This window comes from Anas platyrhynchos, chromosome 1, assembly GCF_047663525.1.
Source record: "Anas platyrhynchos isolate ZD024472 breed Pekin duck chromosome 1, IASCAAS_PekinDuck_T2T, whole genome shotgun sequence".
Taxonomy (NCBI): domain Eukaryota; kingdom Metazoa; phylum Chordata; class Aves; order Anseriformes; family Anatidae; genus Anas; species Anas platyrhynchos.
In genome coordinates, this window is record NC_092587.1 from 163,368,597 (window position 1) to 163,396,352 (window position 27,756).

The 27,756-nt window shown below is 42.3% G+C and overlaps 1 protein-coding gene across 2 annotated transcripts; it reads right to left on the bottom strand.

Moving 5' to 3' along the window:
- Positions 1-20: 20 nt before the first annotated feature.
- Positions 21-27,034, bottom strand: ACOD1 (aconitate decarboxylase 1). Of its 2 annotated transcripts, none has more exons than XM_038183327.2 (5): positions 26,935-27,034; positions 6,402-6,563; positions 5,207-5,296; positions 3,134-3,339; positions 21-2,321 (listed from the first exon to the last, which is right to left on the bottom strand). In XM_038183327.2, the coding sequence occupies exons 2-5, from the start codon at positions 6,477-6,479 to the stop codon at positions 1,367-1,369; spliced, it is 1,329 nt and encodes a 442-aa protein (XP_038039255.2). In that variant the 5' UTR covers positions 6,480-6,563; positions 26,935-27,034; the 3' UTR covers positions 21-1,366. The 2 variants fall into 2 exon arrangements, with proteins under 2 accessions (XP_038039255.2, XP_005031858.3); XM_005031801.6 differs by lacking the exon at positions 26,935-27,034 and adding an exon at positions 8,019-8,163.
- Between the last annotated feature and the right edge of the window lie 722 nt (positions 27,035-27,756).

Genomic DNA, 27,756 nt, shown 5'->3' on the forward strand with positions numbered 1-27,756 from the left:
TTTTACTAAAATGAAGTAGCTCCATTTTGTGTTTTTATTTCTTTTTTTACATACTTCAATGCCCTAAAGTAGGTACACTTCATACATCTTAACAACACCTGCTTTGATCTTACAAACGTGGGCAAAAGTTAGTCTCTCTTATAAGCACAATCTTTCAAGGCCCTGTCAAAGTAGAAGTGGTGAGTTTCAAGGGAACTGGAGATTCCCAGAATTAGTTACCAAGGTGAGTAGATTGCCACTGTGGTCACTTGGTGCTTGCAGCATAAGAAGTGTCTTGATACCTACATGTCTCATAGCCTGTGATTTGCAGTGTCTGCAGTAATTTCCTACACATGGCATCACTAATTGGTACTGAGTGGGAATGGTTATCAAAGTAAAAAGACAACAGATAATCTTCTGAAGCAAACGGCTTGAGCATAAACTTGAAATATGGCAGAAGCAGTTTTCTTATTAAAAACTTGCAGTTCTTCACAAGAGCGTAGTATATCTCTTATCAGGATTGCACTTGGATCTGTGCAATTGGAAAATGTAGGATTACCACAACCTCTCTCACCGTAAACTGTTTCTTGCCTACTAAGAATAAACCTCCCACAGCCTAAATGCACAGTTGTTAAAAGTTTGTGCTTGTCTTAGTGGCTGCTATTGGGTGAAGTGGGGGGTGAATATCCTGTTGAGCCAGCACCTTTTAATTGAAGTGGGAGTACAGCAGGAATAAACCTGTACTATTAAGCAGCCATAAGATGGGGCTGCAAATAACGCTTCTAGGAGTGGAGTAGGAGTGTAGAGTTGTCCCTCTTGCTGTGCAGCAGCATGATGAAGAACGTTCTGGTCTTGATACTCTGCAGTACATCAGGCTTTGCTATCAAGAGCTACTACTCTGTTTTGTGTGTTTATTTTACTGCAAACATCAAAGCTCTGATGTAGCAGGTGGCCTCTTCAAGGATATGTTATAACTAAACGTACAGAAATACTCAGAGACTTATTTTCTGTCCTTCTCACAGTGGTGGTTCTCACAGAGATAGCATTCCCATACTCCTCCAGAATTTGGATTTCCTTTACAGAGTGATTTAGCAGAAGCGGAACGTGCAGACTTCTTTTGGCAGAAGGCTAGGGAAACTTTTATGCAGCACGCAGGCAGTGCTCTGCCTCTGGAGATAGAAAGATAATTGAAGGAGACTGTGCCAGCAGATCTTCAGCCTCTCTGACTGAACCGTGCATGTTATTTCTAAATTACTTACTTAGTCAAAAACTGGAATATTGGACTGACAATGGCTCTTGTGTTAGTAAGTCCAATTTAAAAGTGCTTGAGTCACTAAGGGCTCTTCCTGAATTTTGTTTGCTTGGCGAATAGCATCTAGCTGTGAGTTCAAAGTAAGCGCAGTTTCTCTGAAAGTGCTCTAGCTGACTGTCCTGATAAAAACATACTTAATATGGAGCAGTCCTTTACTTTTTCCAGGTTGTACACAGTCTCTATAATGCCTTCTGTGGCTTCTGGAGGGAGGACTTCAGAAGCATTGGACTGGAATTTTTTCTCCAGGTCCTCCTTTTCCAGAGGTTTCCTCCAGTGTCCGTAGAAGGTGTCGCAGCGGTCGCTAATCGTGTTGCCGTCCCGAAGCACGACAGTCACTTCGCAGTAAAGACTCTCGAAGCTAGGTTTGTTATCGGCGGGGTGCTCTAGCTGAGTTTTGCAGAGAAGCTCCCGCAAGGCTGGCCGGTGGATGTTCTCACTGGCAAAAGACTGGACCGACATGCTGCCGTCCAGCAGAGCAGAGCAGGCCACGAACTGGAAGGAGTGACGGGCTTCGTGTTCCGAGTTCGGGTTGGGCCTGTTCACGTACTTGACTTCTGGGACTTTGACAATGACTTTCTCAATTTTATCAAGGGGAAGCACGTGGTCACTGCTCTCCACGAGCTTCCTCCTAGCAGAAGATGCTGCATCAGCCACCCAGTGCGTTCCAAGATGAGCAGGGAAGCGCTTGATGGCCACGTCTTGCTGGTCCAACAGCCAGGCGTAGGACTGCAAGGTTGGCAGAGACTGTGGGCTGTAATCTGTGTAAAAGGCACCCATCCCTGACTCCATGTCCAAGATCTGTTTGTTTCCTTGAAGGTCCTGTGAGGCTAAGCACGCTGCTTCCAGTCCATGTTTGGCAGCATTGCCAATGTGGAGGGGCTTCGTTTGGGTCGCTGCATTCGCCAGGGGGGCGCCTGCATAGGAGGCAGCAATAGCCAAGGCGTTTTTGCATTTCGCCTGGTCAAGAGCCAGCAGTTTTGCACAAGCTGCTGCACTCCCCATTGTACCAACCACAGTCGGTGGGTGAAACCTGAGAAAACAAAATGTCTTTGTTACCCTATTTCAGAAAGTCACCCAAAGTCACTATATATACAAGCTTCAGTTTCCCTTTACTATGTTGCAAGGTGGACAGTACTGTAAAGAAACATACATTCATAATTCAGGTGTGGTCCTAATGGAAGAAACTGCTGTTTTCCCCATGAAAAATTTAAACTGGAGTAATAAAACTTGTAATAGGGCCTCCCCAGAAAGCAATTGGAAAGTTAGAAGTGCTCATAAGTCAAGGTAAACTGAACAGGAAAATGGCAAAAGAGTCACAGTTTTTCCTCATCTATAAATTATATGTACTGGAGGATGCGAGTTTTATTATTCTGAACCAGGTTTGCAAAACTGGTAGAAGGAAAACACAGGAGCTACCAAGGACACATCTAGTCCATCCCATACTTCCAGGGCATTTCTCCCACCCTGTCTTCTTGGGCTCTGCTCTGAGCCCAGCACAGATGACTCCAGGCTGCTGAGAGCAAGTGAGCCAGAGAGAAGGTCATATATGTTCTTGAGATCTTTTGACCTGTGCTGGTAAATGTTGCCACTTTGCTGCTGATTTTAATTAATAGAGAGATCAGCAGAGCCTTCTTGTAAGCTCATCAGTGTTCTCGAAAAGAAATCAATTATGGTAAGGAGTCATGCAAGTATATTCATGTTTAAGATTCCCTTGAAGCTTTCCAAAATTGCTGGACCAACAACAGAAAATACGATTAACTATGCCATTTGTATATTAAGTGCTATCTATGTAAGTGTATTAACACTTCCATTTAACTTTTTACCTGAAGTATTTTTATATACCTTTTTGGAATATTCCTGGCTTCGTTGGAAAAGCGTAGCAACCTGCCTTGCACCTCGATTCCCACGTTGAAAGCTAAGAGCAGGTCAAGACCTGAGATTTTTTTCTTCTGAGGAAAGGCCTCAGAGAGAGCAATCACAGCAGGGAGCACAGCCCCAGAGGGGTGTGTGGCTGGATGCCACGTGTCATCAAAATCCATTGAGTGCACCTAACAGAGAGAGAAGCTTCGATTTGTCATCAGCAATAAACGCGGACTTGGCAAGACTGGCTAAATTGAACGAAAATAGTGTAGCTGGTGTAAATGAGACTAAAAAACTAGTTTTTCCTTAGAAAGCAAAACTGAAAAGGTCTTTCTTCTAAGTCCTTTACTCTCAACATGGCTCTATGAGAAGTGGAAATGCAATATAAAGCATTTATCATGCTTTAGAATAAATATATATATAATAATTCTAACTCAGGTTAATTCATAATTCTACCTCAGGTTGCACCAGTCTAAAAACAGTTTGACAATGATTCTTCTTTTCTACAATAGGTTTTTGTGGCTTTAATTAGATGATATAATTATGGTATAACTATGGCAGCAATTTTAGGTCCGCTATATGAATGGTGCATTTTCACTTCCCCCAGAACAAAATGTTAACATAGCGAACCACTTCCCCTGTGCTGCAGCTGATGCTGGCATTAGGGTTTACCCCACTACAGCTATAGCAGCCCAAGTCCACACCACTAACAAAGTTATATCAGCATAACTTTTCTGGTGCAACCAGCACAAGCCAGCAAATCGACATCAGACTTTAGCCTGAATTTTGAGCACATTCTCATGTTGCATGAGGAGCCAGCTTGCCTGGAGTTCCTGGGCTCAGGAGAAATCTACAATCTTGAGGTCTCTTCTAACCTAGAAATTCTGTGATTCTGTGATTCTGTGATCTTAAAACTGGGACAAGTTGCGTAGCCTAAGAGTATCCACAGATGTCTTTTCTCTCCCACACCCAGAGCCCAGCTTTCAGGCATTTCTGTAAGTCCTACAGACCGGAGAGCATCAGGAACAGCATTTTTAATACAGTAATGCCTCAAAATCTGAACCCTTGCACCCATTTGCCCACGTCTTCCTTCAGAGATTTACCAACTGGCAAGGCATCAGTGCTCCCAAGTGCTCAGCTCTTGCCCGCCAATGCTGGGCATCTGCACCTCTGCCAAACTCCAGGCCAGGCTGCAAGGAGTGCCTTGCCTGACAGACAGAGGGAATCAAGTTCCTGCCCTGAGAGTCCTGATGCCAGCTGTGAGGATGCCCTGCATGTGGGATAATGAAAACTGTCTGATGCCCTGTAAGCTGTGTTCCTGGTGTCTTCACTAAGAGCTACAGTATCTCATTTCCACTTTTTCTACACTGGAAATGAGGTGTCAGATAAGACTTCTGGTCTTGTCGGCACATGAATTTAGACAGGCTTAATATATCAATTCTATGGATGGTCACCTTCTCTAGTTTTGCATAGTAGCCAAATTTGTTCACTCCCACCTCTTGGTGCATCTATTGATTTCACCTGGTTTCCGCCTAAATTTGAATTTAGACAAACTTCTGGGAAGCCAATCATGCGTTACTGACAAAGTATGTGTCCAAAATCCATAACTGGCTTTTGCAAACTGCATGACTGAAGATTAAATTGTTCTGAGATATATTGTATGTGTGTATGTGTACATAAATATGTCTGTATCTATGTTTTTCTGTTACTATGCTTTGCAAGCTGGAGTGAAATCTGCTGATACCAGTGAGAGCTGGAGCACCTCTTTGTTATGCAGTTGCTGTAGCCAGGCAGTAACAAGCTGTAGAGTTCTGACCTTTGAAAACAGCCCTGAATCCCAAATTAAAGGCAAGGGATGCAGATATGTATTACACCTTGAGCCTGGTCTCATTGGAAGAAAGTTGAAGCACATTAGGGAAAGACACTAGTGAAGTTTTGTAGTAGGCTTCAGGCACAAGATTAAAGTAAACTAAGATTTTAGGAGCACGCTGTTCTCTGGAGCGAGAATGGAATCAATTAGTGTGATTTAAGAGCAAATAAAAGAGCATCTCTTACAGCCACTCCATTCACAAAAGCTGCATACAGAGGAGGCAGTCGGAAATCCAAGTGGCCCCAGATGGTACTGGATATATCTGAGCTGTAGATCTGGAACAAATTGACATCAATTAATTCAAAGTCCTGAAACCAAGGATAAACGTGCGCAGTATCTCTGATGTAACTGAGATCAGATCCTACCCTCTTGAGACCAAACTGTTCCCTTTCATGGGAGAAATACCTCTCTATCGGAAAGTATGAAAAGAAACTCGTTTTCCTGATGACCTTTGTCAAGGGTCCCTTCCACCCAAACAGATCACAGGGGGCAGGCGAACAGCATGGACCCGGCCATTCAGTACCTCCACAAAACCTCTGGCCATCTGTGTCCCTTCTCACCACTCATGAGCAATTCCCTCAGGGCAGTCATCTTGTTGGGAAGATCTCCAGGTAAAAGTTATGTCTTTCAATGTTTTAGTAGACCCTGGCAAATGATATGTGGCCTCCTGATGCTGGTACCCCTGTGCTCTGTTCCTCTCCTTTTGCTGTGCAGATCTTTTTGGCAACAAAGGATCTTTATGAAATTAAATAAAAAGGAATAACCACCACAGTTTGGAAAGGAGGCTACCTGTGCAAGGAGCCTTATTGTCACACAGTGTTCTGTAGCCTGAGCCCAACTAGCCAGGCATTAGCAGTAAAACACTGAGCTAAATCCCATCCTTACTGATGCAATCCTGTGTTGGGAAGGGTTCTCCTTGGGGTCAAGTGTTTCTTTAGCACAAGCAGTGCCAGACTGGAGGAGAAACATGGCCAGCGTACCTCAGATGACTGTTCTATTTTGTGGACCCAATTCTAACTTTTCATCCATTTAACTGTCCCTTATGTTGGAAAGTCCTGCACCACGTAATGTTTGCTTTGCTGGTACTTTTAATAAGATCTCATAGGTGAAAGAAAAGAAGGGATTCTTAATAAACTATTTTCTGCTTGCAGTGTGTGTGTGGGGGGGGTCTCAGCATAGTCTGTTACACAGACCTTTGCTCATCCAGAGTTAACATAACTCAAGCAATGAAATTTCCCCATCTCCAGTGGGAAGAACATTGCCTTCCTCTTTCCATCACCCAAATATTTTTGCAATGACAAAGTTTCCCCTTATAGACTATATTACCCTTTGCTTTTCCTGTAGGCAATCCTTAGTGTATACCATGAATGCCAAACTTACTTTGCTGTACTGTTTCACTTTGTGGTAGACCTCGGTGCTGGTCCCCAGAAGCCCCACTCCCAGAGTATCCAGAATCATTCGCTTGCTTCTCTGAATGACTTGATCTGTCAGGTGGTTTGCATTCAAACCATGAATCACATTGGCAAAGTTTCCTGTAACTGTCTGAGAGGGAAAAAATAAATAAATTAGATGTTTCCTTTATTAAAACAAAACAAAAAAAACACAACTTTTTCTTTCTTCTTCTTTTTTTTTTTTTTTTTTTTTTTTTTTCCTTTTTCTTTCTGTCTGGGGTTACTGCTTAGCATGTTGGCACGGATTGCATCAGCAAAACAAAGGCTTGATTTCTTCCCCTTTTTATTCCCAGAAATGCCATGTGGTTATTTATGTTTTGGTTTTACTTTCTTTTGTGCCCTTATCTGTTCTCTGTTTCTGCTGCTTCCTTCTGAAGTCCTCGAGGCTAAGTACTGCAGGTGATGTGACTTTGCAAGACATATATATATATATATATACTTATTTATATAAATGCTTATCTATTTATTATATATACACACACAGAAGCATATGCATATAAAGAAACACAAGCACAAAGCGCCTGGCTTTCCACAGCACCTTTTCATTGCACTGAAGTCAGTGGGAATGTGGCAGTTCAGGCCCACACAGCCACTAGCACTCCAGGAGGCAGGATTTAATCTCCCCGAGAAGCAGGATTATTATCACAAGCCTTGGTGAACTTGGAGCTCAGCGGGAGAGGGGACCTGGCAGCGTTACCTTGCACCCACTGCTCCAGGCTCCCAGCTCCCACTGAACTCCAGCTCAGCTGCAGTTCCAGCTTTTCTCCAAGGCAAGGTCTCACCTCTATGAAAAGCAGTGACTCCTTGTTCCTGGCTCCTGCTGATCTGTGAATTATATTGCTTTTTTTTTTTTTTTTTTTTTTTTAGTTTTCCCATTGAGCACTGACCCATTATGCAAACTCAGTCTGCTTCTTCTTGACTGGAGTAATTAGCTGCTGTTAATATGTCAATTAGAAGGTTCCTTTGGTAATCATCTCTTCCCACTTACTCTCCTCCTTCCCCTTCCTCTACTCCCTTGCACATATCCACACATAATGATAGTATTTCCTCTTGGCCTTTGTTTGGCTAAGTTAAATAAACTGAACTGTGCTGCTCTCTCCTTTTTAGTACAGGCTCACCCCTACTATGCTAGTAGCTTTTCTTTGCACTCTTCTGACTGGATTTCTCTCTCCTGGCAACGGTGACCAGAACTATATAGAATCAACCACAGAATCACAGAATGGTTTGGGTTGGAAGGGACCTCAAAGGTCATCTACTTCCAACACCCCTGCCATGGGCAGGGACAACTCCCACCAGACCAGGTTGCTCAAGGCTCCATCCAGCCTGGCCTTGTACACCTCCAGGGATTATTTGCATTATTTCAGATAAATTCTCACTGAGCTCTGTGCTAAAGCATCAAGACTATCTTGAGTAACACTGGGCATTGAAAGCAGGTGAATCACATATCCCACAGCGTGATGCACGCCCACTGAACATTAACAGTGAGAGTACAACAAATGCTTACACAGAAAAGTTCACCTTACAGTGCAAAGAAACAAGACAGTACCTTTGCCAACATCTTGGAGGGATGGTGTGAGGTCCCAGAGAGAAGCAGCAAATGAGTGATAGCTCAGGAGCTGGGGAAATCACTCTTTCACTACTTATATACGTGTGTTTGGGGTGGGGGAGGGCATATTAAGCCTGTTCTGGTGTTCATCTTGCCCTGCCCATTTCCTCCTGTGCCTGGAAATGTTCCTTTTTCTTCACTTTCAACTTTCCTCTGACTAACTGTACTCTAAACTGATGGAACATGTGGATATGGATAGGACTTTGCCAGTCACATTCACATGTCATGAGTGAACTAATATATGTGATATTTTATTAGCACATAGAAACTAGTAAATTGATTTGAATACCATACATTTGGGAGCATGGAGAGAAGAAGTCACCAGGTGTGTCAGGCTGGCATTGGGGAACCATGGTACTTTACTGACCAGGAGAGAAATCAACCCAGCAGCAGAATACAGGGTGGCAAAGGCTGTTTTAACTTAAACGTCCTATTATATATATTTTATTTCCCCTCACTATATCTGTGTCCTGTGTAATGCATGCAGTTCAGACATGGGTATTGTGTACCATCAGAATTTCAGACCATATGTTGGGTTAGTGTCTCTTGGCATTTGATAGTGCTTTAAAACCATGAATCACTATATGAGAGCAAATAAATCAGATTCCTTACTACTAGCAAGCTTTCTGCATCTCAGGCAAGGATGACTTCCTGGAGGAAGGAGGCACTTCTCCCATCACCAGTTTAGGGTTTTCACTGCTGTGGGAGTCTCAAACTACTACAAGGTAGAGAAATCCATGCCCATCCATCCTATCAGGAATGTAGCAGATCACAGAACAGCATGAATAGATAAGAAATAAATCTAAATAAATCAGAATTAAAAATTAATATGTCTGAAGTTTGGGCATGTTCTGAATTAGGGAGCAAAGTAGCATATCTTTTCAGTCGCAGTCTTGCACTTAGGTGTTCACTGCCTAAAACCTACTTAGAGGAGCCTCAGCCCTTTAAGTCCAGCCTTAAATCATTTTGTAAAGCTTTCTCCAGCCCCTGAGTGCTTCCAGACAGAGAACAGCATGGATCTACAGGTGAAGTTTAACATTGATTTGAGTGGATCTAACTGCTACAGAAAGGGATAGTCCTGTCCCAGATTGAATCTTCTCCCTTCTCCTGTCCCTGGACATGCAGTTCTCCCTGAGCCACCTGAGATGCTCAGCAGACCCCTTTCTGCATGCAGCCTCCCTCCAGAGCTGTCAGGGATTCTCAGTTGTCAGGAAAAACTGATTCATTGCCTCAGAAATGCAAAATTAAATCTAGCAGCACAAGCAGAGGGAGAGCGGAGTAGGGCTAGCTGTATTGTGTGAGATCTGGGAAGGGCATGGGCACATAAAAAGAGACAGGAGGGCATCCGTTGTTCCTCAGACAGCTCCAACCCAGATGTCTGCCTATTTTATCTGTGCCTGATTATGGATTTGTGGTGGTTTTGCCTTGCTAGGCAGCTAAACTCCACCACAACTGCTCTCTCACTCCCCCTGTTCTGAAGATGAGGGGAAGAAGAAAGGGAAAAAACAATTCATGGTTTGAGATAAGGATAGTTTAATTAAATGAAAAATAATTATTAAGGGAATATTATTATTAATTAAATGAATTAAATAAAGGGGAAAGGAAAAGGGGGAAAGGGAAAAAACAAACAACAACAAAAAACAACAAACAACAATAACAAAGCAAAGGCCATGTGGAAGCACAGAGGAAAGAAATTACTCTCTACTTCCCACAAATGAGCGATGCTTGACCACATCCTTGAAGCAGGGCTTCTACGCACATAGCTGGTGTTCGGGAGGAGGACCGATGTTTTCACAAGAGCCCACCCCTCCCTCTTCTTTCTTTTTCCACCTTTTATTGCTGTGTGTGACACCATATGGTATGGAACATCCCTTTGACTGGTTTAGGTCAGCTGCCTTGGCGATGTCCCCTCCCCACCTCAAACCCAGTACAAGATGTCATCTCTGAGTGCATAACTTGAGGCTGAAAATTGCAGTGGGTATCCAAGTGCCTTAAATGATAGATGTGGTAGTGTGTCCATTCATGGATCTAGCCAAAGAGCCCAGGGCCCAGGACTCCAAAAACAGAGCCCTACAAACACATGCATGCTTCTGTACTGTGCATTATGTGCAGGCTCCATTTAAAACCTTGGTCCTGTCTTTCTCTTAAACATGAGCAGCTGTTCAGCACAGCTACTAACCCTCTTCCCACATGCATTTCTGTAGCTTCTTCACTCATGCATGCATAACCTACATCTACATAAAACATCCCAACTGTTTTTCATAGCTCCTGGATGAGATGTGCACTTTGGTCAAATCCTGGCACCATGGGGAAACAGAACCTGCAGGTACATCAGTGCTTATTTCTTGCCTTTCCATTTCTACACCAAAGGAAACCTTGGAGGTAGCCTGGATGTACAGAAAATTTATCTTTGGCCTTGATATCAGAGCATAAAAATCCAGCCCAGCTAATGGGGTCGCTCATATTGACAAGGTTGGCAGCAGTTAGATAGGTTAATAGAAGTTAATACTATTAGACTGACAAATGGATTTGTTACCTTTCTATTTGTGTTCTTCCAGCTCACTCTTCCCTCCAGGAAAAAAAAAAAGGAAGAAAATATCTAAATCATAAAACCACAAACTCACAGTCATTGAGGTTGGAAGGGATCTTTGGAGACCATCTAATCCAACGTCTCTCCCCAGCATGGCTACCCAGAATATGTTGCCCCAAGCTGTGTCCAGTTGGGTTTTGAGTATCACCAAGAGGATGGAGTCTCCACAACCTCTCTGGGCACCCTACTACAGCACTTGACCACCATAAAATAACATATTAAACAAAACATATTCAAACCCTCAGTCCTCTTTCAGTCCTCTTTTTCCTTCACCCTTGGGATATCATTTATAAGCCCATTCCATTTCTCATTTTCACCCCCTTCTTTGGGAAAGAGTGAGACAGAAGTGAAATCTGAGCATCTCCTTGACCCCTCTTTGTTACTAATTATATCTGGGAAGTTTTCTGACGTTAGCAATTGGGGCCCTTTGCCTTTCCTCTGCCATTTCCAGTGGAGGGAACTGTGAATACAGCTGAACAGATGAAAGATATGAAAAAACTATGTAGCGTCGTAACTCCTGATTTCTCTAATTTATTACTCTAATGACTAAAGCCCACAGTCAGAATGGAACAAAAAAGGCTCGTTACTCTTTCCATCTCTAAAAGGCACAGTGCAGTAGGACTGCATCCTCCATCAGCAATCCATTTGGCCTCAAAACAAGGTGTGTGCCGTAGCTGCCAGCTTACAATATTTTATTACCACTTGACATTTAGAAACACCAATTACAGGAAAGAAGTGCAGAGGCCCAGCTATCTTTATGCCCATGTCAAGAAAGTGAATTCAAATGGGAGCCAGAACATGTGATATGCTTTGTAATGTGATTTGTTGTCACACCCCATTCACTGGCTAATTTCAGACACACGGTCACTTCCTTCTCTGACTTTGGTTCCTGTATGGATTGTCCAATACTTTGCAATAATAACATCAGTATTTTTAGGGACTGAACTGAGCTATTATGAGAAAGTGACTTTTCTCTCTTTTTTTTTTTTTTTTTTTTTTTTTTTTTTTTTTTTGGTTAAAAAAAAGGAAGTGAAGCTGTAAATGCACAAAATTAAATTACTTGGGAGACTGATTTACAAAATTGGGTCTACAGACCTTCCAGTCAGGAGTACACTTTAGCCTGAGAGGGAACGGAAAGCAGTATGGTTATCACTGCAGGGGGAGAAGGCATCTATACAAAGTCCTGTACCTCCACGGGAGAATTTCCAGGGGTCTAAATAGAAGAAGGTCGAAAATGACTGACTGAGGGTTTGGCACAGGCTGTCCACTCCTGACAAAGGGAATCTGCTGCTTGCCTCTTCTTTGACACAATGTGCATGGTTCAGCAATTTGGGCAGAAAAAATTGTTAACTAGCAAGCGTGATGGAAAGACAAAATGCATTCATCAAAATGCCATTTGTAACATTGTGCGTGGCTACAGTAATGAGCTGTGTTGATTACAGAACAGGGCTTTAGAAAACCAGTGCCCCACAGGGCCCATTTTCTCCTGCTGACATCACATTTTTAAGCTGCTTTTTTCTTCCTTTTGCCTCTAGTTATTTTAGGCTAAACTGTGCCCGCACCTGCAAGCTGTATGTTTGCAACTGAAAACTGTATCTGCCCTCAGTATTATGCTCCTTTTGTCCCAAAGAAATATAAAAAATTATGACAAAATACACAGGCCAAGCTTTTTGTCTTTTAAGCCAATTTTTAAGATGTGACCTTGTTCCTGGGCTGCACTAACACAAGAAATTGGGAGACCGGTAGCAATGTGCTTTGCTTACTGAGCCTCTGCTATTCTTAACGATCATTAGACACCTTCTAATTGCAGGACCTGGGCCTTTCTTCTCTACTGAGATATATTTCAAGTACAGTAAAGAAGTGAGAATTTTGTTAGGGGCAGAATCTCACCAGGAATAGGTGGCTTGATCTAGATCCCGTTAACAGCCATACAGCCATAAATCTTGGGATGCTGTAATTCTGCCCCACTATCATTATGCTCTCCCGTGCCTCTTCTTGCCCAGCCCTACCTCCTTCCTTCCTGTCTTCACTGCAAGAGCAGCTACTGCTCCAGCCAGTCTGTCAAGGCAGCAACACTACACAGCAATGGACAATGATTGCACCACAAAACATAATAGTTCTGGTAATTTCTAGTCTATAGCAGTTCTCTTATACTTGCACAACCAGGGATAACTGCAATCTCTGATGAATTACAACATTCTCGTTTCCTTTTTTTTTTTTTTTTTTCAAACTGCACATAGCAAATCTTGGAAGTGCCAAGCCTTATTCTGGCAAAGGTTGCTACAAGTCAATACACCAGGTCTACAATAAACTGTTCTTTCCTCCCTCATAAATTAGAGCTGCTACTTCTAAAGACAAGTCCACATAGCCCAGTGAAGCTTGTATATGTTGATTTGCTTGCAAGAGTTGTAAGATAGCAGTACCAAACATGAATGGTGTTGCCACACAAGATCTTGTCCAAGACAGATTGATCACCTCTAAGGAAATGGGGTGGCCACAGCTAGTAGCAGGTGGACGTAGGGTTTCCATACGGCATGGCCTCTGGTCTGAATAACAGCGCCAGGTATAGGATATCACATAGGTTTGCAGTGTGTGCATGGACTCTGAGATAACTTCCCTTTGCTGCTGATGGTGGCAGCCTGTATCACACACTGCTCTCTTCATCAGATGATGTCTGCACTAAGTGGTGAACACACAGCCAGGTGTCATTGCAGGATTTGTGTCATTTGGGGGGATGATATTACTCGACTAGCAAAAATTCAGTTTGATTAGCAGAAGCCAAATTGGTGTGAATGTATGCAGGGATGTGGCAGTTTTAATTAAATAACCAGCAGAACTCTGTAGTACAATTAAAGTATTAGTCACTGCATTAAACTGCTGCATCCTACATAGCAAGGTGCTCAGCAAGGAGACCTTCCTGATTCTTTCAGAGCAAGGCCCAGGTGTGACAACGCACCCGTTCTCTGTGCTGGCAGTCCAGGGGCAAGGTGTGGATATCTCGATCCAGTATACGAAAAGCTACAACATAAATTATGGGATATAAGAACATCTCTGCATCTAAATTACCGATCAGGGATTTTAAGCCCCTTAGGAAAGTATCCCAGCTACCATCACAAGCTTTTTTTTTTTTTTTTTTTTTTTTTTTTTTTTTTTTTTTTCTGCATGGGAAGCTCTAAAATAACACCTAAAGCATACACAGGTAAAAAGGAATGAATGATAAAACACTCTGCTTCAAACAGAAATGGACTTTGGGTGAAAAATCCACCGAATTTTATGGGAGTCAGTCATTTACCTGTCAGCAGCTGCCGAAGCACTTGAGACAGGTACTGGGAGATGATTTGTGTTGGCAGAGCTGTTCCTCCAGCTTTCACTGCAGGTGCTCTCTCCCTTCCTGCTTAGTGCCTCCCATATACAAACCCTCAGAAAGGATTTAAACAATGAACCATGCTGCAAAGGCCACAGAATCCTTGTTGCTTATGTACTGCTCATCCTGCAAGGCTGTCAAATATATATACATATATTTTTTTATTTGTTTCAATTGCTGGACTGCATCGTCTGCTCAGGCAATGTGCTCTCACTGAGGTATCCCACAAGGTACCTGAGTCTTGCTGTCTTTTAGCATCTTGTGGTCCCTTTTAGGATACTCCTGTAACCAGATTTTTTCCTCATTTATGGTTTTACATAATTAAAGCATGCATTTTCCACCTCTGAAAGATTTTAAAAATGCCAAGAAATATTGCAAAACAGCCTAAAATTACACATTGAATGTGGCAGTCTCTGATTTACGGTGTAATTATAAAACGTGCCATGGTGGTTATTAGTTGTGAGATTAAGTATTACGTGTTTCAGACTGTAAAACACACTGGAGAATTTCTAACTGTGATTGTCTATTCATCTCTAAAGAGAAAATGGGCATAATTACACCAACATTTCTAAAATGGAGAAATATCTGCAAAAAAAATGAAGAAAGGTTATATTTGAAGACAAGAGCTGTAAATACATAAAGCATTTATACCATTACACTTTTCTAATGGAACATTTAAACAGAAGCTAATGATTTGGTTTTAATTGGTCCTTTTTACATAAGCAGCAGTTGAAGAATCTTGTTTTTTAGAATTTATATGACACGGCTTTTCCCCCACATTACTCATCTTCAGAATAGTAGATTAAGACAGATGCAGGAAGCATTAAAAATCAAGGAAAATAACTACTTTCACAAAATGAAAGGAGTGATTTTGTAACCTTTGATCATCTGTGTTGACTTTTCAGCATCAGCAGGGTTTAAAACCGTACACATAATAAGGTACCTAGTGTCAGATGTAGTGGAGCTCAACAAATATTTTATTTATCTTTTTCCTGCCCCACAGTATTTGAAGATGTCCCTCTTCATGTGTCCTTGGAAGTTGCAGGAGCAATGGAGTTAGCCATAAGGAGAAAAATATGCTGTTCTGAGTCACTGCATTTTTTAGTAAAAAAAAAAATTAAAAAATTGAACATCATATTCATTGTGAATGTACAATGTTAGTTGCACCACCAACCCCCACAGTTTATCCTATTGACTCTGATAGCAGTTCTGAATGGCACGATGGCAGCACCATGATTTAGTTTTAAAATAAGCAACTAAAATATCTTTATTCTGCCTTTTTACAATTAGGTTTCCCATTTCTGCAGCATGGCTGCTTCCATTCTTCATCAAACTGAGCAGTTATGAAGTCTGTTTGGAAGTCTGTGATTTCTTTTAGGGTAGTTTTTGCCTTTTAATTTGCTTGCTCAGTTATGGTATTTTATCAAACTGTGAGGGAAAAATCAGAAGAGAAAGGAGGTGCATATTTTTTGTTCAACTATTTGAGTCGCAAATGAAGGAATACTGGGATTTTGTGGTCCACCCTAAGACATCAGCACAAGCGCAGTGGGACGTGAGTCATACTGTTCAACTAAGGATACACACAGGGCAGGAACAATGCAAGGCTGTTTTTTTTTTTTTTTACAGTAAAAGAAAAGCAGGCAGCTTCCTTGGGTGGCAACTTTTAGGAGGCATCCTGCTGCCTAAGTTGCCTGTAAATGAAAAGATAAAGCTGTATTTTTTTATTTTTAAACCTGATCCACTCATCCCTGTCTTGTACTTCTATGTTCGTCTGCTACAGCTGCTGCTGCTGCTGAAAGGTGGGCTTGTTAGGAGGAACGAGGTGGCTGATGCTGAGAAGTTGTTTTTCCCCCTCTGCTTCGTGGTGTCTTGCCCTACTACCCTAAGCAGCTGGACTCTCCATCTTCCGAGCACAGCACAGCCCTGCACTGCCTTGTTTCCCCCTGTGCTAACAAGGCCCAGGCATATTTCCCCATACTTTTCTGCTCCCTGAAAATCTGGGAAGCATATCCAGTAAAAATCAGGGAAAGTGGATGCTTGTCTGGGGGAGGAGAGGGAAGAAAAGCTATGTGACTATAAATAAAACATATCCTGTCCCTTAGGATGCTGGAAGAGCAAATCTTTGTGGGGCATGGAAAGGAATAAGGGGATGAAAGAGACCCCAGGTCTCTTAGTGTTTTATATGGAGCTGGTACAGGGCAGTGTCTGCTGAGCTGTTGGTGGAGGAGTATCCAGTTTCCCCAGACAGTATTTGCAGTTGAGCCTGAGTGAGTACTTATTTCAGCACAGCACTTAGGTCCACACCCTCCACTGCAGTTCACATGGGGATTGTGGTCACTGCACTGCTGCTGGCCCTTGCAATGTGCTCACATGAGCCAGGCTGGCTGCTCTGAGCGTCTCCCTGATCCAGGGTTATATGGCTTTTTGTCTATCCCCCTTTCTTTGCTGGTGGCATTTGCTTCTTCCTGATCCTCTGGTCAGTAGGGAACAGTTCAAAATCTTGGGACTGTGCCCAGCTGCCTGGCACATCTGGAGCAGGAGATGCTTGGCAGTGGTGGCAATACTCCTTCCTCCATTGGAGCCAGGCTCTGCTGGAGCCGTCTCCCTCTGCTTGCTTGGCCATGTGTGCAGACCAAGGGCAGATGACCTTTGTGTTGCTCGTCCTCTGCTCCTGACTTAATTCTGTCTGTGCCATCATTTCTGGTCAGAAATGCTGCCTGTCTATTTCAGACACAGTAAGAAGTTGACTAGAGACTTCTCTTGGGGGCTTGATGGGAACCCCCAGCATGGGAACTGACCATGTTGATGACTGCTCTTGAGATGTGGCTAAGAAAAAAAAAAAAATCCCAAACTGAGGATCAGACCACTCTCAGGCATTTCTTTACACAGTCTTTTCACGTAGGCACAGAAACCTTTTCTAGCTGGTGCTTGTTAGGATAGCTGCTCCAAAGTTTGCAATTTTGCATCATGCACCTCACCTCTCCTTTCATTCCTCTCATTCTCCTTTCAGTGGCAAGGCCATAAAGAATTGTCAGCTGATTTAAACACCACCTTGGAAAATGGAACTGGCAATTGAGACCAGCAATTATTTCCCAGCTACATTTGCTATATGCTTATTTCACTTGATGCTTCCAGATAGATACAGGAGTCAGTGGTACGATAAGCATGCTTACTGACTCAAAGTGAAAGATGTCGATGGGTCTGTGGCCTACCCTCAGCATGCTGTGGCATTTACTGTCTGGTATTATATCCCTTTTTTACCTGGAGAAGTTATCTTTTCTTCCTTCCTCCCTCAAATCCTACTGCCATAGGACAGATAGCAGGAGCTCTCACCTAACACCAGAGCAAGATATCAATCCCCAAATCTTTATAAAAAAAAAGTCCTCTCTAGTTTATGCCCTAGGAGTGGATGCCACCCTGATGTTGGTGATCTGTGGTCAGACTGCATGTAAATCATTGTGGAATGAGATCATGGTAGGGCTAGCAATCAGGACTGGAGGTGGCATTGGGAAAGGCCTTCTCTGCCTTGTTCCACAAGTCATCAGCCTAAATAATCTCCCTTAGGGTGAGTGCTTCAGATGGAGGGCCTGGTGCTTCAGGGTGTTTGAGAAAAAAGGCACAGGCCTGAAGGAGAAAACTGAGTTGGAGAATCTGCTTCTGGGCTGCGACAAAGATATGGTCAGACCCCAAGAAGTCACTGTAAGGATATGGCAAGATGGGCTTTGAAAATTCACTACATTCATACACGAAGAGGTGAGCAGCATAGAGAGCTAAGCGGGGTTCCTTCTGCAGTGTCATCACGTCACCCGGCAGCCTGCAGCAGTGAGCTCAGGCATGAAGGTCCCCTTTTCCCACATCTTCTCTGATCCTAAAATTCAGGGCCTGCCCATAGGCCTCTGCTGTTTTGTCCTCTGAAAGCCACATGAGAGACTTCACAGGGAGGACGGGAAAGCCCAGCAATGCTTTCTTTCCTTCAGAAGTGGCATTTCTGAACTTCTTCACTGTGTCACTTGCAGCTGGCTGCTCTGTCAGCACTGACCTCATCTGGGCAGCACAAGGTTTTTGCCCAGTATGACTTGTTGAAACAGCTGATCCCCCTGCGGTAAATTTCTTCTTCATGTTCACCAGAGCTGATCTATGGGCTTCAGCTGGCCCCCCCTTTATGCTGCCAGAAGAGGATCCCACAGAGATGAAAAGACTGCTTTGCAGCCTGCTCCATTAGCATTACAACAGCAAGGCACTGTGGCTCTGCAAAGGCGGTGTGGTACTTGGAAAACTGCAAGAGTGTGGTGGGGATATGGGTTGAGATGCACTGGGCTTCTCTTGGAGAACAAGCTGGCTCAGCCCAGGCAGAATCTGGTTGCACAGGACAGAGTAACTCACAGGTTTCCCAGGCTACAGTGGCATATGAGTTCAGCTAAAAAGACAAGGAAGGAGTCATTACGGGCACAGACTTCTCTACCGTGTGGGTGTCATCCACAGCAGACAACCTAGCACAGACTCCCACCTCGAAATTATTAAAACAAGTAGTGGGATTTAACAGACCAGATATATTTGGGACCCTTGTTGCCTTAAGGTTGCTGTTTCTGCACCCTCAGGCTTCACATGTGCTACATTCTTGCAGTGATAAGAGAGAGCAACTATTATAGCAAAAACTTCTCAGTTGACTATACCACTTCAGATGGTGATGGCTTGAAAAGTAAAAACAAATTCTTCGAGGCTCTGGATTGTGTTGAGAGAATTAAATGAATATGAATCAGGATTGAACACATACTGGGAAAAATAAAGTATTTATAAATATCTAAAAGACAGAATACAGCAAATCTTAACATCTTTTTCCTATAGATTGCTACAAACCAAAACAAACAAATAAACAACTTGCATGAAGCCATTAAACCCCAGAGTTCAGATTACATGGAAGACCAAGTGTGAATCTGTTGTGTACCTACTCTCAGTATATCTCAGTGCATACACACAGCAAAACTGAAGGGATATTATGGGAAAGAATGTTCTCCACCTAGAGAAATACTTGACTGAGGTTCTGCTGGAATGTCCTAAGTTAGAATTGAACATGGCCACATGAGATGACCACATGAGCAGTGACAGCATAGGGGAGGGTGCAGATCAGAATGACTGTCCTTAAACTGAAAAAGCATGGCACAGGATGACATACTTGTGTTTATCCATCTACCTTGTGAGTGCAATTATTATACAGGTAGGCAAAGTCACAGTAATGACATGCACAAATTAGGTGTAGAAAAACAGGCAGAGGAGCATATGAGCAACCACAAATCTTGTTAACCTTCCTGGTTAATTGTTCACTGATAACTGAATCATGAATTTTAAACATTTGTTGGAGCACAGAATTTATGTTAAATGCACCATATGAAAAAAGATACACAGGGAGGATACCGAATGGTAACAAGCTTTGAAAAAATGGCCTGTGAAGGAAGCGTGAGGATGTTTATTTAGGCTAGAAGAGAGAAGTAGCGTGGTTTCACATTACAGCTAAGCCAGTCCAACCACTTGCACTTGTATGATGCCTCTCCTGGGAGGTTAATTCAGTGAACTAAGTCAGCAGAAAATTCATTTTGCAAAAGACCCGAAAGTTCTCCACTTTGTTCTCTGAACTGGTCCATCACAATCACACAAGGGCTAGCTGAGTGTGGAGAAATGTGGGGTGATTCTGGCAGCAGCTAACCTTCTGACTGATTTAGCTTTAATGAAAAAGTGCAACATAATAGGGTGCATGATGCAGAAACATAATCTGTATGTTTTACAAAGAGGATGTTGAGCAACATTGCTGTATCCACTGAGAATACAGAAAAGAAATCTACCAAATATTTATTAAAGATATGAAAAATATGAAAAAAAAACAAACACCAACCAAACAAAAAACAACAAAAAACTTTATAACAGGAAAGGTATCAGGTACTCAAACATTAAATAGCCTATATAAGAATATCATTGAAGTTCTTTCATTGGAGTCATTACCAGTGCATTGCACTGGTGTCTGCCAGGATTAGTCCAAGGTTTCTTGCCTGTGTGCAGAGCTGGGCTGGAAGACGACCTCTTGAGATTCATGATTTACCAAGTTCACCCATCCTGCCTAAACCGACCTCTAACTCAACTTAATACTACATGGAAAAATGTTTTTAACAAGTACGGGGGCAGATTCTAATAGTGCCATTTGATTAATATTTTGGTGAAGTCCAGAGAAACATCTGTGTATACACTGTATACAGACACACTACCTACAGTCTGCTTTGAATTCTGAAAACCTTCCTGGATTAGCATAGCCGGTCTCCAAATAGACCACGAAAATAAATCATACTTAGAGATGATTCCCAGGCTTATGGTTATGACTGCAAGGGGATTTCAACACTCACAAGTCGTTGCTCAACCATGCTGGAAATTCTGTTGCAAATACTGGAAATAGGAACTAACTGGGAAACTAACTGGGAAGCTAACTAACTAACTGGGAAAGTTGTATACTGAGATATACAATTTCATTAACTGAGCACTGTTTTTTTTTTTTTGTTGTTGAAATATAAGAGATGTTTATATTTAAATTGCAGAAGTATAAAGCTGGAGTTAAAAATGAAGCGAAGAAACATACAATATTCACTTTTTTTTTTTTTTTGCAAAAACAAAATTCTACAAATGACAGGTTGCAGAAACAATGGGTCAGCTTTGGCAAAATACTGAAAATCACTTAACTTTCTGTTTCCCCATAGTCAATAAATGCCATTATTAATAATGTTGTCTAGTGAGGTGGACAAAATTAAACACCACATCTCTCCTGCACAAAAGTCTCTTATCCCTTTAATGTAGGGAAGTTCTGGGAAAAGCCTTGTAGGAATAATATAATAACAACAATTTACAGGCTTTTGATAAGAAAAGATGACAACTACTTTCATTTGTATATATATATATAACTAAAGAACTAGAGAAAACAGTTCAAATGAGTCTGTGGACTCATCTAGACTTTACAGGTGAGGGATCAACCTAAGAAGTATGCTCTACTGAGCATCTTTTCAAGTCTTTGAAAGTCTTGTCAAATGGACAGGATCAATAATAACTTAGGGAGTACGTGTAAGCCCTTCAAAGAAATCTGAGTGCAGAACTTGCTGTGTAATCATGCCCACCATGCCGATGCTGTGCAGCCTTATGTGGGAAATCCCACTCTGGGACATGAAGCTGCCATCCACGGTCTGAGGAGCAGGCAGCTTTCTTCTTTGACAAGCCCTGCTACCTTTGAAGCTCAGATCTACTTGTTCTAATGGGACTGATTAGAGAGGGATAGGAAACTTCAAAAGACTTCACTGCCTCTGTGAACTAACTAGTCATAAGGCTGTGCTGACAACCTCTTGTGACATGTACCATCAATTATTTTTTCCCTTAGCCCCTATTCTGCCCCTTAACATTAGCAACTTCTTTCTGTTTGCACGCGAGAATGCTGCAGTTTGCACATACATCATAACATAGTCTGTTCCTCTACATGATAAGGGACTCTCCCACATATCTCCCTGTTGGGCTTCCATTTTTTTTCTCTGAGGTTTCGTTGTGAGTCACATACTTTAAAGCCATGATCCTGATTCAGCAGCAATACATGGATGTGATTGCCTAACTGACAAGAGGCATATTTCTAGCACAGGGTTAATTCAGTGGGAAGAGCAGGAACAACTGATACATGGAACAGGAAAGAATAAAATGCCAACAGAAAGCCCTGTAAAGGGGTCTGCAGCTCCAGATGTGGTCCATCTACTTTGTGCGTTTGAAGCAGGATCATGTCTGAGTACTCTCCCCTCTCTGTCTTGACACTGACCCTCAGGTCAGTACAAGCTCTTCATTTTCTTCTCCCACTTCTGCCTGCCCTTATTGAAGGAACAACTTCCTCTGCTGATTTACCAAAATACCACTTCTCATTCAAACTTCTGAAAAAATTTACTTCATCACACACCCTTACAGGAATAAATTTGAAAATGAATCTTAGGTGGAATTTCCAAGAGCCTCCAGTTCGACTGGTGTTTCTTTTCAAGGGATAGGGATTTTCTTTATTTTCATGACACTAGTGTTATTGAATTCACTGTCTTTGCTCCTGTCCATGACATTGCTGCTGTATTTGCTGCTGGGAAAAGAACTGAAAAAAAGGTGGTTGCTAATTAGCCAGGTGATTACCATCATTTATCAACAGCCCTGGCTATTGGGGGAGGTCCCAGTCAACTGGTGGCTAGCAAAAGTGATGCCCATCTACAAGAAGGGCCGGAGGGCAGACCCGGGAAACTATAGGCCTGTCAGTTTGACCTCAGTGCCAGGGAAGCTCATGGAGCAGATTACCTTGAGTGTAATCACGCAGCACTTACAGGGCAACCAGGTGATCAGACCCAGTCAGCATGGGTTTATGAAAGGCAAGTCCTGCTTGATGAACCTGATCTCCTTCTATGACAAAGCGACGTGCTTGGTGTTTGAGGGAAAGGCTGTGGATCTGGTCTACCTTGACTTCAGCAAGGCTTTTGACACCGTTTCCCACAGCATTCTCCTCAAGAAACTGTCTGCTCATGGCTTGGACTGGCGTACGCTTCGTTGGGTTAGAAACTAGCTGGATAGCCGGACCCAAAGAGTTGTGGTGAATGGAGTCAAATCCAGTTGGAGGCCGGTCACTAGTGGCATACCCCAGGGCTCGGTACTGGGGACGGTCTTCTTTAATATCTTCATCGATGATCTGGACAAGGACATTGAGTGCACCCTCAGTAAGTTCGCAGATGACACCAAGTTAGGTGTGTGTGTCGATCTGCTCGAGGGTAGGAAGGCTCTGCAGGAGGATCTGGATAGGCTGCACCGATGGGCTGAGGTCAACTGCATGAAGTTCAACAAGGCCAAGTGCCGGGTCCTGCACCTGGGGTGCAATAACTCCAAGCAGAGCTACAGGCTGGGAGATGAGTGGTTGGAAAGCTGCCTGGCGGAGAAGGACCTGGGAATATTGGTTGATAGTCGGCTGAATATGAGCCAGCAGTGTGCTCAGGAGGCCAAGAAGGCCAACAGCATCCTGGCTTGTATAAGAATTAGTGTGGCCAGCAGGGCTAGGGAAGTGATCGTCCCCCTGTACTCGGCTCTGGTGAGGCCACACCTCGAGTACTGTGTTCAGTTTTGGGCCCTTCACTACAAGAAGGACATGGAGGTGCTCGAGAGAGCCCAGAGAAGGGCAATGAAGCTGGTGAGGGGTCTGGAGAACAAGTCTTACGAGCTCCCGGCTGAGGGAGCTGGGTTTGTTCAGCCTGGAGAAAAGGAGGCTCAGTGGCGACCTTATCGCTCTCTACAGGTACATTAAAGGAGGCTGTAGAGAGGTGGGGGTTGGCCTGTTCTCCCACGTGCCTGTTGACAGGACGAGGGGGAATGGGCTAAAGCTGCACCAGGGGTGTTTTAGGTTGGATATTAGGAAGAACTTCTTTACTGAGAGGGTTGTGAGGCATTGGAATGGGCTGCCCAGAGAAGTGTTGGAGTCACCATCCCTGGAGGTCTTTAAAAGATGTTTAGATGTTGAACTTAGCGATATGGTTTAGTGGAGGACTTTTTAGTGTTAGTTCAGAGGTTGGACTCAATGATCTTGAGGTCTCTTCCAACCTAGACAATTCTGTGATTCTGTGATTCTGGAACAATTCACAGTACAAGTTTATACCTTTACAAAAGTGGTAACATTTTTTTTAAGCTCTAGAAATAAATGACAATTGATCAGCCATAAGGGCTAAGCCAGAGATGGATGCCAATAGCATCGGTAAAGATACACAGTTCATTAGCTAGATCAATCTTGGGTTAAAAATACAAGTTATGAAGAGTCACTTTTGCTCTTTGCTACATACCTACACACCTATACTCCTCACTACATATGCTGAAGCAAACACCAGATGTCTAACTGGGAGGAATTTCACACAAGAGAATGATGCTATTCAGAATTTGGAAGATAAGTTCCCAGCACCCTGATGAGTTGGCACTATCTGTATGCAAAAGTGCCTCTGCCTACAGGAACCTGAGCTATTAAACCTGCTTCACGAAATGGCTCCTTTCAGTGATGATACTGTAGGACCTTAAAAACTGAGAGCAGACAGCACTGCCACCTACTGCTCCCAGGGACATGGGTCTCACTTTCATCAGAGGAACCACATTTTGGGCGGTAAAAGTTGGTATTTACCATAAAATTACGTTTTCTGCAAAAGTAAATTGAATACAAAAATAATAATAAAATTTTTGCTGTAATAGTAACTGTACACTTCTCAAAACATCAAGGAATAAAATAAGCCAGAATTACTTTGCTGTCACAGTTTCAAAAAGAAAATAAACCATCTTGCCCTCTCTGTTTTACAGCTTAGTCACATGCTTTGATGCTGTTATCTTTGGCTAGTGTAATGGAAGGAGTTTTGTTAGCAATGTAGTGAAACAGTAGGTAGTCAGCATCTTACCCAATTAAGGCTTCAGATTAACAATACTGTCCTTAAGGTATGATGGAAAATTGCCAGCAAGAGTGATAAGAGAATAACAAAAAGGAAAATCAGGATGAAAAACATTGTAACACATGACTTAGGAATGAGTATGCTTGCATTTATATTTGTTTTCTATATCACCTGTCATCTACAGCTGAAATGATCAGCTTTAGTCTTAGAAGCCTTGCCTTTGATAAACACTACCAGAAATGTGCCTACACAGTTATTATTTTAAGGTGATAATAGAAACTACCACAGAATTCCTTGTGCTACAACAGTACGTCCTTGGCACATACTAATAATGACTACTGATTATTCTAAAGCTTCATGGAGATGGAGCTAGCAAAAGACACTGTTCATCAAGATTAACAAGGTCAAGTTATGACTAGTGAAGGGGAGCTTTAGGATTACTACAAAGTCAGTGCTAAAGAAACCACACTGGGGTTTTGTGAGGTAGGTCTGATGAACTGGAGCTCTAGATGAGACTTTATTAAAGAAGTTTGATTAGAGTTTGTGCTTTAACAACTTAGTTGCAGAGGTTGCCAGAAACCATAAAAGTGATGGTGATTTTCTCTAACGACAATGCAGAAGTTTTGAAGAAAAAACAGTGTAGTGTTTGGGAAATTTGAATTTTCACATCTTCCTGTCAGAAATGCTTAGATGAAATAAATGTATATGAAAAGGCACACATACGATGCATGCAGTCTTGCACGCTGGGTGAAATCCTGTCTGAAACCACAGGGAACTGAGCTGAGAGAGGCCAAAATGTCAACTTCTGTATTTACATTTGCATGTGAATTTCACGAGGAAAGATTTGCTTTCTGGCTTTTGGAACAACTCTTCTTTGTGCTAGATTCTAAAGAAAACTGATTTTTCCCATTAGTCAGAGCACTTGGCACACAGCATGGCATTACAACCTGTTCATACTTTGTCTTCTGATACTGTGAACCAGGATCATCCTCGCTTGGCAAGTCAAGCTGCCTACTGCTTCTCCACCCGTGGTGTATTAACACTGCTTTGTGAGCCCATTCATCTGTCCCTGTTAGAGTCCTCGCTCATCAATCATTCACATACATGAGCCTGAGCCCTGCCTGTAGCCTGGAAGCTCTTTGGGGTGTCAGCAAAAATGCTGACAGAGACAAGTGCCTACAGCATGCTCCTTTCCTCTTTTGGTGCAAATTCAAACCGTTCAGTTTATAGCACTGGTGGTTTGAACAAGAAGAGGAGTATTTCAGCAGAGAAACACGATTCTTGGCCTTGAGAGAGTGACTCAACAGCATTGCCACCTGGGCAGCCTGGTGCCTGGTATGTCCTGGCAGAAGCATCTCTGACCGCATCCTGGTCTGGATGCATCGAGCCAGGAGGCTTGCTGTGCCAAAGCATTGTGAATATACTCAGTCCTTTCTAAAGAAAATTACTGTGAATCTTAATGCAAATTAGAACCTTAAACATGTGATGCTCTCAGACTATGTAAAACATGACAGAAAAAATAAATCAAGAAATCTAAATGTAAGATGGGGTAATAGGCTGCTACGAAATTCAAACTTTACAAGCATAGAAAGATTAAGTTAAGAGAAAAATATATGGGGTAAATTTGTACATATTTGTTTATTCATGCAGTGTTAGCAGACAAAACATATCCAGACTTCATTTACTGATATATTGTCTGTTTCTCAAATACAGCAGCTTGAAAGAGCACAAAACTAACAGCTGCCTAACCAGCTCAGGTGATAGATGTTTGTGCTTTAGGGGTGGGGATTAACAAATTAAATTAGCTGTGCTTCCTCTGCACCAGTTTGCCAGAAGACATACAGATGGATTTATGATTTGCATAATAACAAAGGTTGAGTTAGTCAAAGGTATGGGAAAGTTTTGGCCTAACAGTGCCAATTAAAGTAAGTGGAAATTGTGTGACTAAGACCTCCAATTAGCTTTGCCTCTTGAACCAAGAATCTCTACACAGTTGCAAAGCTTCTTACAGAACCTAGTGTTTGTGCCCCAGGTAGTCTGAATGTTATATAGAAGAGGAGATGTTTAAATCCTACAAGAAAACCCAAAATAAGATACAGAACAAATGAGTGGAACAAGCCCATTGTTAACTCAAGGTGACGTGATCTGTGATCTGTAAGGTCTAAGTGCTCGGTAAACTTACTGATGATACCTGGCTGAGATTAGTAAACCAATTTTTTCTTCATAGAGAAAGCACAGTATCAAAACAATTTTTGATCACTGACAAAACAACAAAAGCAAAAACAACCAAACCCAAACGAACAAACAAACAAAACACACACACACACACACAAAAAACAAACACAAAACAAACACGGTGCATGGAACATATTCACTCTAGCTGATGGAAGAAAACTGCACCATCACAGTAAAAGCAAGAAGGTACAATATTTGGACTAAATACACAGAACGTACCTTACTAGTAAATCAACTGTTGTCAAAAGGCAGTGACCCAAACATCACATCTTTCTGTTAGAAGTCAAGGCGACAGCCACATTGGCCTTGACCTGAGGACAGAGACTGAGAGGTCAGGAAGAGAGATCACATATATACATTTTACTCTTTAACACCATTATCGAAGAGGTCTGAATAACCACATGTATTACCTATATACAATTCTAAAGACATGGTTATCTAACTACCATAACTCTATAACTGTAACTACTATGACATTAAAAATATGCAACTAAAGGCACATAAAATCCAGAAAGAATTGCTACCCTTCCCCTTTGTACACATTTTGCTTTTTCTTAGCTATATATTCATTTTTTTCTCCTTCTCCTTTTCCCCTGTGCTTATGCTTGGCAATTTATTCATTTTTTTCTTTTTTGGACTGCCAGTCACAGACAGTCTTGACTTACAAAGAGATCTTTTCTTATTCCAGAAGCTTTTTTGCCACTTGGACTGCAGTTTTTACGCTTATCTTCTGCCTCTCAGATAAGCTTCCCCTTCACCAAGATCCATCCTATAATCACAATCTCTTTCTATGTGATTTAACCTCCCTGAGATAAATAGATTTTTTTTTCCCTTGTTTTATTTGAAAGGGAATTGTTTAGTGGAATTGGTTCTAACACAGTCTAGATTTGTGGCTTATGGTTAAAAACACAAACAACAAAGAAAGCATTACATTTTTTGAGGATGGCAGTTTGGCAGAAGGCACGCATACACAACACACATGAACAATTACAACGTGAAAACAAACAGGTCCTTTTGCATGGGTGTTGATCTTTACAAGAC

What these genes read in the sequence shown, in the direction of transcription:
- ACOD1 (XM_005031801.6), bottom strand. An exon ending in AAGTGAAACAGTACAGCAAA is followed by an intron (nt 5,297 to 6,401) that starts GTAAGTTTGGCA and finishes AATTTGTTCCAG; the next exon opens with ATCTACAGCTCAGATATATC. An exon ending in CTTTTGTGAATGGAGTGGCT is followed by an intron (nt 3,340 to 5,206) that starts GTAAGAGATGCT and finishes TCTCTCTGTTAG; the next exon opens with GTGCACTCAATGGATTTTGA.